The sequence below is a fragment of the Esox lucius genome, chromosome 25 (assembly GCF_011004845.1).
Source record: "Esox lucius isolate fEsoLuc1 chromosome 25, fEsoLuc1.pri, whole genome shotgun sequence".
Taxonomy (NCBI): domain Eukaryota; kingdom Metazoa; phylum Chordata; class Actinopteri; order Esociformes; family Esocidae; genus Esox; species Esox lucius.
Genome location: NC_047593.1, coordinates 393,916 through 406,663, shown reverse-complemented (window position 1 = coordinate 406,663; position 12,748 = coordinate 393,916). Strand labels below are relative to the sequence as shown.

The following is a 12,748-nucleotide window of genomic DNA, read 5'->3' as shown; positions in this document are numbered from 1 at the left end:
CAGAAAAAAATTGTATGCACAGATTCAAAAAATGTTTGTGCTATTTACCTAAGCTATTTATCTGAAACAAACAATCACACAAAGGTCCTGGTCAATACAAAAATGTTTAGGTCCTAGTTACAGTTTTATTGATTCACGTTTGCCCATAGGCTTAAAATATTTCCTTATAGAACACAAAAACAAGTAATATAATAAAAGGAAAAAGATCTGGCTCCAGATATAATTGAAAAAAAACATAAGTACATCACTCAAATTACTTTGGAGAATAATATTTTTTCCAAGATTTAAACAAGAACCCATCTGTTTGTAAACAATACTCAGGGACTCCCACATCTGGTTAAAATAAGCCAGTTATGTTCAGGGAACACTGAATCTGTTGAGCCACATTTTGAGGAATTAATCTCAAGACTGGACTTTTCATACACCTGTGATGTTATCTTATGTTAAAAAAATATAAATGTTGTCAAACTTACTTTGGGCTCTTACTCTGGAGTCACATGAGAGACCTCTGCTATTTTCAGGCAATGGTACTCTGTTTATGAAGCAAAAGCAAATAAATATCATATTTCAATAAAATGCATGCGCATGTAACACAACATCAAAGCGCTATTGCTAGGCAGTATTGCTTCCTCTACTGACAGTTCGCCCTGCCCTAGACTTGAACCCGCGATCCTCAGCTTCGCAACAAGTAACTGTTCCAACCGATTGAACTATACAAAAGGTAACCTCTCGTGACATTTCAAGCTAACTATTGAGTGAGTTTAACGAGACAGAACAAGTGCAAGGCAGTGTAGGCTATCCTTACACATTTTCTAATAATATTTTCCTAAATAGTTATAATTAACAACTTTACAATAACTAAACACGTTCCTTAAAGCAATCTTTTAAGGTCAGGATGTAGAAAATGCTGCTTCATGGAGCAAATTTGAGGCAGCTCCTGCCATTGGCAATTATTAACACCTATAAGGTAAGAATCAGCTCCTACACCCATTCTTTTGAGATTGAGATGACTCCAAATGTCTGTGGAGGAATACCAAATAAACAAATCTAATAAAAAGCATAAAGATTTTTGTCTTTCAAAGTATCTTTTCAATACAATTTTAGATCTGGGGTGACGACCACACAACAAAGTACAGCTTTAGTGTATGAATAAATGGTTTTACCTTTGTTAATTTTGATTGAGTTCCCCATTTCATAACATTCCCAGTAATGAGAAGACAACTGTTTCAACTGGTAGGAGATCATATCGAGGCGTTTAAAAAGTAAAGTCTGATTAAATGCACTATTGTAGCACTTATATAAGGCAATATAGTTAACAATCTACTCTGTGAAAAATAACAGACATGAACCATATTGGAACGGACATTAAACATAAAATGTACAGACTAGATTGTTAACTATATTACCATATATATTTCAAAGATGGCTTTTATTTTGAAAAATAAAATCTGAGTTAGCACTGCTAGCATAATATCCTGCTGCTAGAAGAACGGTAATGAAGCGTCGAATAGCTATCACTAGTGAAGACTTCAGGCTCCGCCCATGGGGGAAATGCCGTGTTTTAGGGAGATTCAATACACTAGACGAACGGATTTAAACTGGTCCGGCCCATCACAGGATTCATCGCTGTTACACGGAGGCTTTGGGGAGAAAAGGAAAGACAGGTTACGATATTCAGTATCTGTGTTAAAGCAGAACGTCTGTGACCAAACGCATGTTAGGAAAGGGGGCAAGATGTTGAATACAATTAGTTACACGCTAACAATTGTTGGAGCGTAGGCTACTCCTGGTTAAACCGTTAACTGCGGGTTTTTCGAACCGATCAACCCAAACCATTGGAAGTTGTAGCCCTACTCTTGTGGGCGACATTTGTAAATACGAGCCAAATGATGTCCGGAAAGCATTTCAAGGCTCAAGAAGTCAGTTGCTGCATCAAATATTTCATATTTGGATTTAATATAATATTTTGGGTAAGTTTACCTTGCATTATATGATGTTGTTTAGTGACTAATCTAGCCTACATTCCAATAAAAAAAAACGTGATAATAATGAACTGCTGTTATTCAGCCTTGACCTGCGTTTCACAAATGGGGTAATACAATTAATTTGTAATTTTCTTGTAGTTTAAATAAGCGCATATTAGAAATGGACGACGATTGAACATTGTCTTTGTTAGAAGGCGAAAGTATTCTGGACGAACTGTAGTACTAGCCTAATAATTACTGTAATATTAGAAATTATTTATTTTGATGAACGCGTGGTACAGACGGAAATGACTACTCTTCCCTCCTTGTTCCTTTTTGGTAGCCCTCTGTCATTACGTCATGGGTTGCTGTTTTTTATATTCCTGTAGGCCTAATCCACTGCAAATGAATGGCACTCCTTAAATTAAATAGTATATAGCGGCGTTTTATTGAGCATGACAGACAACAATGATATTGAGGAACTATTACACACTGCTAGTGTTTCCTTTTTACAGGTAAACCATTGAAATTCGTGATACAATGCATGAACTGAGGCCTTGCTCAAACTTTGTGGAAATGAACTGCATTACTGCACATCCCAAAGCGATATTGCTTTGGCCTATATTTGATTATTGTCTATAGGTGACAGTGTAACTGCAATGTGGATAGGCTTGTTAAAGTACTTCTACAAGTGGAACGAGATGGCTAGCACCATGAACTACCATTGTGCCTCTCATCCTGTGTGGGTTTAGATGCACAGAAACCCTTCATTAGTTTATAGTTAATCTATGATGTGCTCTGCGATCGCTTGATGAAATACTCTAGAACAAAAAAGTTAATGCTACATAGTAAACAGTGCCGGAACAACCTTTCTTCAGGTGAATTTCAAAACCTGTATTGGTTTATGTTTGAAAAGAAACATATTTAATTAAATGAACAATGGTGTACTCTATTTTAACTAATTTCAGAGGAAATTGTTAAGTGGGACTTTTGGATTTATCTACAGTAAATCCAAAATGTGTGTATGTATGTACACTCCTGTTCAAAAGTTGGCTGTCACTTAGACATTTCCTTGTTTCCGAAAGAAAAACTTTTTTTTTGTCCATTAAAATAATGGTTAGAATAATAATATTAGTTGGAATAATAGTTGGAAAAGACTTGTAGCAGGAAACAGCTGATTTGTAATGGAATATCTACATAGGCGTACAGAGGCCCATTATCAGCAGCTGAAAACTGTTGTGCTGAGTAAAGAAGTAATAGAACTGGCCTTTAGACTACTTGAGTACCTGAAATATCAGCAGTTCTGGTTTAGATTAGATGCTACAAATTTCCAGAAACAAATTACTTTCTTCTGAAACTCATCAGTCTATTCTTGTTCTGAGAAATTAAAGCAATTCCATGCAAGAAATTTCCAAGAAAAGACTGATCTTGTACCACACTGTGTACTACTCCATTCAGAGAACAGCACAAACCGTCTCTAACCAGAATAGAAAGAGGAGTGGGAGGCTTCAGTGCACAACTAAGCAAGATGACATACATTAAAGTGTCTAGTTTGAGAAACAGACGTCCTCAACTGGCAGCTTCATTAAATAGTACCCGCAACAAAACAGTCTCAAGGTCAATGGTGAAGAGGCAACTCCGGGATGCTGTCCTTCTAGGCAGAGTTGCAAAGAAAAAGCGATCTCTCAGAAGGGCCAATAAAAATAAGGATTTAGATGGGCGTAAGAACAAAGGCATAAGAACAGAGTAAGGTTGGAAAAAGGTGTTATAGACGGATTCATCTAAGTTTGAGGTGTTCGGGGCACAAAGAAAAACATTCATCAGATGCCGATCAAATTAAAAGATGCTGGAGGAGTGCTTGATGCCATCTGTCAAGCATGGTGGAGGCAATATAAAGGTCTGGGCGTGCTTTGGTGGTGGTAAAGTAGGAGATTTTTACAGGGTTAAAGAGTTCTTGAAAAGGACTTGAAAACTCCATTTTGCAACACCATGCCGAGTCAATTTCCTCCTACAACAGCACGATGACCCAAAGCACATCTCCAAACTCTGCAAGGACTATTTAGGGAAGAAGAAGCTGGTATTCTGTCTATAATGGAGTTGCCAGCACAGTCACTGGATCTCAATCATGTTGCGCTTTTGTGGGAGCAGCTTGACCGTATGGTACGTAAGAAGTGCCCATCAAGCCACTCCATATTGTGAAAGGTGCTTCAGAAACCATGTAGTGAAATCTCTTCTGATTACATCAACAAATTGACCACTAGAATGCCAAAGGTCTGTAAGACTGTAAAGGTCGGCAAGGTTGTATGGACAAAATTATTTCAATTAAAAATAATTATTTCTTAACATTTACTCTTTTCTTTTCATTTTGCTCTTTTTCCTATTCAGACTCAATAGGAAAAAGAGCAAAGTGAAAAGAAAATAGAGTAAATGTTAAGAAATAATTATGTGTGTGAGGGTTTGTATCTGACAGACACATTAAGTGTTTTTTCATTGAAAATAAGGACATTAATAAGTAGGGGTGCTCCGATCAGGATTTTTGGGACCGATCCCCGATTACTGGAAGCTGTATCTACCGATACCGATCACCGATTACAGGGTCTATTTGAAGCCTTCTATTTATCATGTAGCATTATTTATTAAGCTATATTTAACAACAATGCACATTAAGTATTACAATTAAGAGAAGACAACTTATCATGAATTGACAACTGTGTATTTATTTGCAAGCAACATGGTCAGGATTTTAACTTAGCAGCCTGTGCTTGGTTATTTGGAACAGCTTAGGGCTTGACAAATACAACTTCCCTGTATAATATAAAATAAAGTTAAAGATAGAACATCTAAACGTCTTTAAATGTAGCTTTAGACTTTAAACTAAAAACTGCAACAAAAAAGGCTATAGCCAAACTATTATTTTGAGTCAGTCAGCCATTCGTTTTTCTAATAGACATAAAGGACCACAGGTGCACAGCAACAAAAAATACAAATAAGTAACAACTTCCATATCTGTATCTATCTATAACTCTCTTTGCTTTTTTTTTTGTGGCCATTTATAGAGGTAGAGAGAGGGAGATGAGGTAGAGAAAGTGAGAGGGGAGATATAGATTATTAGATCTCCCAAAGCTAGCTTACTTTAACATCAATGGCAGATTTTTCTTTATAAAGATAAGCATCTCTGCATTTTTCCATGTTTTTTGCGTTATCCCTTAAAACAACATGCACTTTTTCCTTCGGATTCCCCACGCTCGAAACATGTCACTGAATAGACAGTGGCTGATGATCTAGGCAAATTAATTCCATTATTTTGTCTGTTATTTCTTTTTGCTTCTTACTGTCCCTGCTGTAGGGCTGCTGTCTTTGAAACGTTTCTGTTACCGACAGCTGAGTGAGTGGCGCGTGAGTTGAACTGTCTCCACTGTCTCGCGCTCTCTTAGCGCTAGCTAATTGTGAAAACTCATATTCCTTTACGTGACTAACCTTCAAATGTCTGATGAGGTTGGTGGTGTTCAAATGTTTTGCTTTCTTTCCGCCTCGTGGGATTTGCTTGGTACACACATTGCCGATTGCTAATGTATTGTCTTTTTCACACACCTTGTAGAATTGCCAGCCCGGTGAAGCCATTTTTAGCAGCGCGTAAAAATTGTCTCGCGAGTTTTGCGTCATCTGATCAGCTTTTCTGGATCGGCCTTTATAGAGACCGCCGATCAAACATCCCAAAGCAATTTTCGGCCGATTGTGATCGGCGACTGATCAATCGGAGCACCCTTATTAATAAGTGACCCCAAACTTTTGAACAGTAGCATATGCAGGGTGCAGGGCCGCTTTGGACATTGTGCCCCATTATTGTGGTTGTGTGTACTGAACCAGACTGAGAGATTGAAGGTTCAGGGGCTTAATAAGAGGTCTTCTCAGGTTGACATTTCCGTATTATAAATTTTTATTCTAATATTTTGAGGTACTGGATTCTTTTATTTCTATGAGCTGTAAGCCGTAATCATCAAGATTTAAACAAAAGTCTTGAAATGTTTCACTTTGTGTAATCAATCTAGAATATATGAAGGTGTCACTTTTTTATTTGAATTACAGAAAAAAAGTAACTTTCACGATATTCAAATTGTTGAGATGCACCTGTATATGTAACATCTGCTAACACTGTTTCCCACAGATTACCGTTTGTTGCCATACTGGTAGGTTAGATTGAACATTCAGTTGCCTATAAATTAAATCCATGTATTTAAAATAAATTATAGTCATGTGCTGTAGACCGTCGCATAGTTTACAACATTGATCGACAGACAATGTGAATCTCAGAGTAAATTGCGACACATACAAACCCTCACACACAGTTATCACATACAAATAGTATTCTGTTAGAGTATTCCATTAGAAAGGTTAAAACCAGATACATGTAAAATCCCTTGCCATTTGTTGTAGTAATAAAACAGTGAGGCAAATTATATAACAAATGTATGCACAACATATTAATCATGTAGTTTTAACTGCTGTTGTAAGAATATAAAGTAGATCCATAGTTACAGGCATTTAGACTAGTTCCTGTTTAATTAAGCAATGTCCCAGGACACATTAAGCCTAGTCTTGGACTTAAAAGCAATTTGCGACAGATATTCTAGGCAGTTTTTTTCCCATGTAATAATTTTCAGTGGACAACCTCCATTTGTACATTATCTTTAGTCACAGGACAAGCCAAATCTATATTCAGGAAACTGTCCCTAGTGTATTCAGGAAACGGACCCTAATGCTCTTACACAGTGTAAGCTAGTTTAGTCTTACATCTGTGCTGTTTAACCAAAATTCTCATGTCCGATGCACTGTTCCTGAAATGGGTTAGGCGTACACAAAGATGCTTCCTTGAGACAATGCAAACTCCAAAGAGTTTGAACATTTTTCAAACTCATTGGTAAATGGCAAACAGATCCAACAGTGGACAGACAAAGATTCTATCCGGTCCCAAGTGAAAAGATACTTTTGGCAATATAGCGTATGTGGACACCCCTACTAAGTGTTGAGCTCAGTGACTTTAAACATGGTACTATCATAGGATGACACCTTTGCAAGTCAGTTTGTGACATTTCTGTACCACTAGATCTGCCCTGGTCAAATGAAAGTGCAATAATGGTCAAGTTTACCATGCAAAATCACAGCCACTGAGTGCTGAAGCATGTAGTGTGTTAAAATCGCCTATCTGTTGCATCACTCACCAGAGAGTTTCAAACTGCCACTGTAAGCAACATCAGCACAATAACTGCATCAGGAGCTTAACAAAATGGGTTTCCAAAGCCTAGCAGCTGTACGCAAGCCTCACATAACATGCGCATGTCATGATTCCCGGGACTCAGGACAGAGGTAGGATCCAGAAGCAGATACAGACACCGGGGTAAAAGGACAATGATGATGATTATTGTAGTAGTCGGAGATGACAGTGGAGATACGTGAGAATTACGTAGGCGGGTATGAATGTATTGTTAGAGGGTGGATAGTGGGTAGCAGAGGTACGAAGTCCGGGAGGCAAGAATGGTCGAATAGTCAGGCAGAGTTCAGTTAACAGAGCGGGGAGTCAGTCCAGGCGAAGGTCGATAACGGGAAGGCAGAAAGGTGGTTGGGAGGGAGGTACAGGACGGGTCTCGGAACAAGGGGCTGGAAACGAACGGGGGAAAAAACACGGTGAGCAGAAGATAACAAAAACAGGATACTCGGGAAATAGGTTAGCTTGCTTAATTAGGTAGAGAACACTGTAATAATTACGTGGCTGTACAATAATCCGGCAGGGACTGAAAGCAGAACTCTCCTATTTATAGGGAGAGTGGCAATCAGCCCCCCAGGTGTGTAGACTGGTGCAGGTGCTCAGGATCAGTGGTGATAACGGGTGCCTTCATGGAGTGCTGGGAACAAGGAGACTGGTACTCGGGGAGATGTAAAGACAGAAACAGCTCAGGAGGGCTGAGTCCTGACAGCGCAATGATAAGTGTTGGCTGGAGTGGTGTAAAGCACTCAGTCACTGGACTCTGGACCAGTGGAAATATGTTCTCTGGAGTGATGAATCATGCTTCACAATCTGGCAGTTTGATGGACTAATCTGAGTGTGTCAGATGCCAGCAGAACACTACCTACCAGAATGCACAGTCGACTGTAATGTTTGGTGGAAGAGGGATAATGGTCTGGGGCTGTGTTTCAAGGTTTGAGGTAGGCCTCTTAGTTCCAGTGAAGGGTCATCATAATGCTATAGGATAAAAGACATTTTAGACCATTGGTTATGTTCGTCTTTGTGGCAATAGTTTAGGGAAGGTCCTTTCCTGTTCCTGCATGACTGTGCCCCTGTGCACAAAGCGGTGTACATAAAGACATGGTTCGATGAGGTTGGTGTGGAGGAACTCAAGTGGCCTGCACAGAGCCCTAAACCTCAACCCCATTGAACCCCTTTTGGATGAATTGGAACAGCGATTGCAAGCCAGGCTTGTTTGTCCAACATCAGGGCCTGACCTCACAAATGCTCTTTTCGCTGAAAAGGCTCCAATTCCCGTAGAGACACTACAATATCTTGTGACCATATGTGTGATGGTTTGGTCTCCACATACTCTTTCCCATATAGTGGCATCCGGGCTGTACACCTAGCATCTACCTTTTTCAAGACACTTAAAATAACTTACTCAACTTTACTAAACAATCCAATTGATAAAAAACCCAAACTAACAACCCTTCTCTGGAAACAACCCTCTATTTTGCATCAACTCGCAATCAATCTCTGTTTTCTGTGTCTTCTTGTGGTGAAATGTCAAAACAAACTGTTGGGTTGTGATGTGCAGGTCGTGAATGATTTGTTCGTTTTGAACAAATGTTTTTAGTGACTCGGGACTCTAGGCCTTTTTGCCGGACCAAGAAGAAAGGAAGGAAGGAAGGAAGGAAGGAAGGAAAGAAAGACAGACAGACAGAAAGTCAGACCGGCCCTTGTTAAATATTGTAGTGGTTAGAGAAGCAGACTTGTCTACTAAAGGTCCCAAGTTCGCAGCCAAAGCTTATCATACAGTAGTTATGTTATAGTAAGCCTTAACTGAAACTGTATACGGTTATATTGCGACTGTTTCTGGCATGGAAAAGTTCATCTTCAGTCTCGCTAGCAATTGCTCAATTCTTATGATTATTCCTAGGAAGTTAGTAGATAGTAAGCCTATTACTGGCTAATAAGCTGTTAAAACGGCCAGTGGCTAAAGCAATACAGTTCATAGACTCTATGGTAGAGGTAATCTTAATAAGAAACTTTAGTCAGTTTAACATAATCCTCAATGGATTCTAGCGACTGCTAAAATGTGTAATGCCATGGCGTAGTGGTTAAAAACAGTGCCTCTTGTGTGGAAGACCTATGTTCAAATATTGACAGCAACAACATTTATTAATTATTTCTGGTAGATTCCACAATTCTCTTGTCTTTTCACTTGATGAAAAAGTTAGTTATCATCCCCTTTATTGATAGTTATTGTATAAATGTCATTCATGAATGAAAGAAAAAAAAAATGTTCTTATGCTATTAAATGAAATAGTTTTGGCAAACCCGCGAGCAATTGCTCAATTCTTATGCCTATTCCAATAGGTTAGTAGATACTGGTAAAGCTTACTATTGGCTAATACTCTGTTAAAACGGCCATTGGCAAACGCCATACATAGACGCTATTTGTGGTTGATGTAAACTAAGTAAGAAACGTTAATCAGTTTAACTGTGTCAATGTCATTCAATTAATGGCCAATTAACTATTAAAACGGCCAGTGGCAAAAGAGGATTTGTTCAGGATAGAGACAAGCGGAACCTGGCAAATGTTGAGCTCCATGGTGCAGTGGTTAACGACACAGCCGTTCATGTGGGCGACACTTTCTGTTGCGGGCCAGCTGAACTGGGCTTGCCTGTTTTTTTTGTTTTTATGAGGTACCCTTTAAGCCAAAAATATGTCCACTGTTATGTCTATGTTTTTGTTCAAATGGTCGATTTCATTGTGCATGTCGTCTGCATTGTCGTCTGTTTTGTCATTACAACGTGCATTTGGTATTCCATTTATGTCTTTGGAGTTGTTGACTACTTCAGATTTGCGGTCGTTACTGCTGTGTTGTAAACGAATGCCCGTGGTAAAATCTCCTAAATAGTCCATCACCCGACCTCACTCACTTTTTGATCATGTGAAGAGCGCTACACATCTCTGGATTTACTGAAAGCGTTTCTTTTACAGTATAAAATATTTGTTACAGTATGCTCTTAACTTTTGTTGATTATACTTAATTTTTGTGTCATAGAGCTAAACTAGTTTAGTGTCTTTGCATTAATTATCGTTACACACACACACACAATCAAACACACACAACCCTGGTGCCTGCGAAATTACCCCCATCCCACACAAATTTAACATCTAGATAACACATTTTAAAAGGTACATTTTTACTAAGACACATTGTCATGGATAAAAGCTGTATACACCCCCTTCCCACTCCATAAGTATTCTAAAACTAGAAAAAGCATCCTACATTGAAAAGTCATATATAATAAAGTTCTGTAATTCTGTAGTGTAAAAATGTTTTGTCAGGTTGGCTAAAATTCGATAACTGGAAAAAAACATGTTTTAGTTGGCAATGATTTATTGAAATAACTTGCTGAAGCATCATGCAACATCAAATGTGGCTGGTTAACTAGACCAATAAAAAGACAGATCAAAGTTTCAATTTCAACAACATGTCAGTCTTTTAATATATGCAAGTCAATTTAAGTCAAAACAATTGTTACAAGAGATGACATTGCCTAAAATGTTAATATTGTCATTCAAGTTGCTCAGTGAAAGGTTACACATCAAAAGTTCGGATAGAACATGTTATATTGCAAAGACAATTAAAAACCTTTAGTATATATATATGTACCCCTTGGAAAAGGGTATTTCAGTTTTATGTTTTAACGGGGCCCTAAGCCTTCTGGGGCCATAGGCATACTGTATCAGTATTTCTGATACAGGACCTTTTCACTGTGAACTGTGATTGCTTTTCTTAATGTGTGTGCTTCCTATACATGTTTTTTGTACTTTATTTTCTCAACTGTAAAAGTCAACTTAGTCTAAGGGGGGAATCTAACATTGATTCATCTGAACGGAACATGAATTTGCCTGAGCGGAATCTAACATTGATTCATCTGAACGGAACATGAATTTGCCTGAGCGGAATCTAACATGAATTTGCCTGAGCGGAATCTAACATGAATTTGCCTGAGCGGAATCTAACATGAATTTGCCTGAGCGGAATCTAACATGAATTTGCCTGAGCGGAATCTAACATGAATTTGCCTGAGCGGAATCTAACATGAATTTGCCTGAGCGGAATCTAACATGAATTTGCCTGAGCGGAATCTAACATGAATTTGCCTGAGCGGAATCTAACATGAATTTGCCTGAGCGGAATCTAACATGAATTTGCCTGAGCGGAATCTAACATGAATTTGCCTGAGCGGAATCTAACATGAATTTGCCTGAGCGGAATCTAACATGAATTTGCCTGAGCGGAATCTAACATGAATTTGCCTGAGCGGAATCTAACATGAATTTGCCTGAGCGGAATCTAACATGAATTTGCCTGAGCGGAATCTAACATGAATTTGCCTGAGCGGAATCTAACATGAATTTGCCTGAGCGGATTCTAACATGAATTTGCCTGAGCGGAATCTAACATGAATTTGCCTGAGCGGAATCTAACATGAATTTGCCTGAGCGGAATCTAACATGAATTTGCCTGAGCGGAATCTAACATGAATTTGCCTGAGCGGAATCTAACATGAATTTGCCTGAGCGGAATCTAACATGAATTTGCCTGAGCGGAATCTAACATGAATTTGCCTGAGCGGAATCTAACATGAATTTGCCTGAGCGGAATCTAACATGAATTTGCCTGAGCGGAATCTAACATGAATTTGCCTGAGCGGAATCTAACATGAATTTGCCTGAGCGGAATCTAACATGAATTTGCCTGAGCGGAATCTAACATGAATTTGCCTGAGCGGAATCTAACATGAATTTGCCTGAGCGGAATCTAACATGAATTTGCCTGAGCGGAATCTAACATGAATTTGCCTGAGCGGAATCTAACATGAATTTGCCTGAGCGGAATCTAACATGAATTTGCCTGAGCGGATTCTAACATGAATTTGCCTGAGCGGAATCTAACATGAATTTGCCTGAGCGGAATCTAACATGAATTTGCCTGAGCGGAATCTAACATGAATTTGCCTGAGCGGAATCTAACATGAATTTGCCTGAGCGGAATCTAACATGAATTTGCCTGAGCGGAATCTAACATGAATTTGCCTGAGCGGAATCTAACATGAATTTGCCTGAGCGGAATCTAACATGAATTTGCCTGAGCGGAATCTAACATGAATTTGCCTGAGCGGAATCTAACATGAATTTGCCTGAGCGGAATCTAACATGAATTTGCCTGAGCGGAATCTAACATGAATTTGCCTGAGCGGATTCTAACATGAATTTGCCTGAGCGGATTCTAACATGAATTTGCCTGAGCGGAATCTAACATGAATTTGCCTGAGCGGAATCTAACATGATTTCCCAAGAGGGGAATCTAACATGAATTCCCAAGGAGGGAATCTAACATGAATTCCCAAGGGGGGAATCTAACATGAATTCCCAAGGGGGGAATCTAACATGAATTTGCCAAAGCGGATTCTAACATGATTTCCCAAGGGGGGAATCTAACATGATTTCCCAAGGGGGGAATCTAACATGATTTCCCAA

The 12,748-nt window shown here is 38.9% G+C and overlaps 1 protein-coding gene across 4 annotated transcripts in view; it reads left to right on the top strand.

Annotated features, from left to right (window-relative positions):
• The first annotated feature begins 1,522 nt into the window (after positions 1–1,522).
• Positions 1,523–12,748, top strand: part of LOC105030945 (tetraspanin-5) — a 32,531-nt gene continuing 21,305 nt past the window's right edge. For 2 of the 4 annotated variants that reach the window (XM_010905086.5, XM_020044566.3), the window contains exon 1: positions 1,525–1,970. In XM_010905086.5, the coding sequence (XP_010903388.1) occupies positions 1,887–1,970 (84 nt within the window). In that variant the 5' untranslated portion in view covers positions 1,525–1,886. Of the gene's footprint in view, positions 1,971–12,748 lie in introns of all 4 variants that reach the window. The other 2 variants (XM_010905088.4, XM_010905085.3) reach the window with 2 other exon arrangements.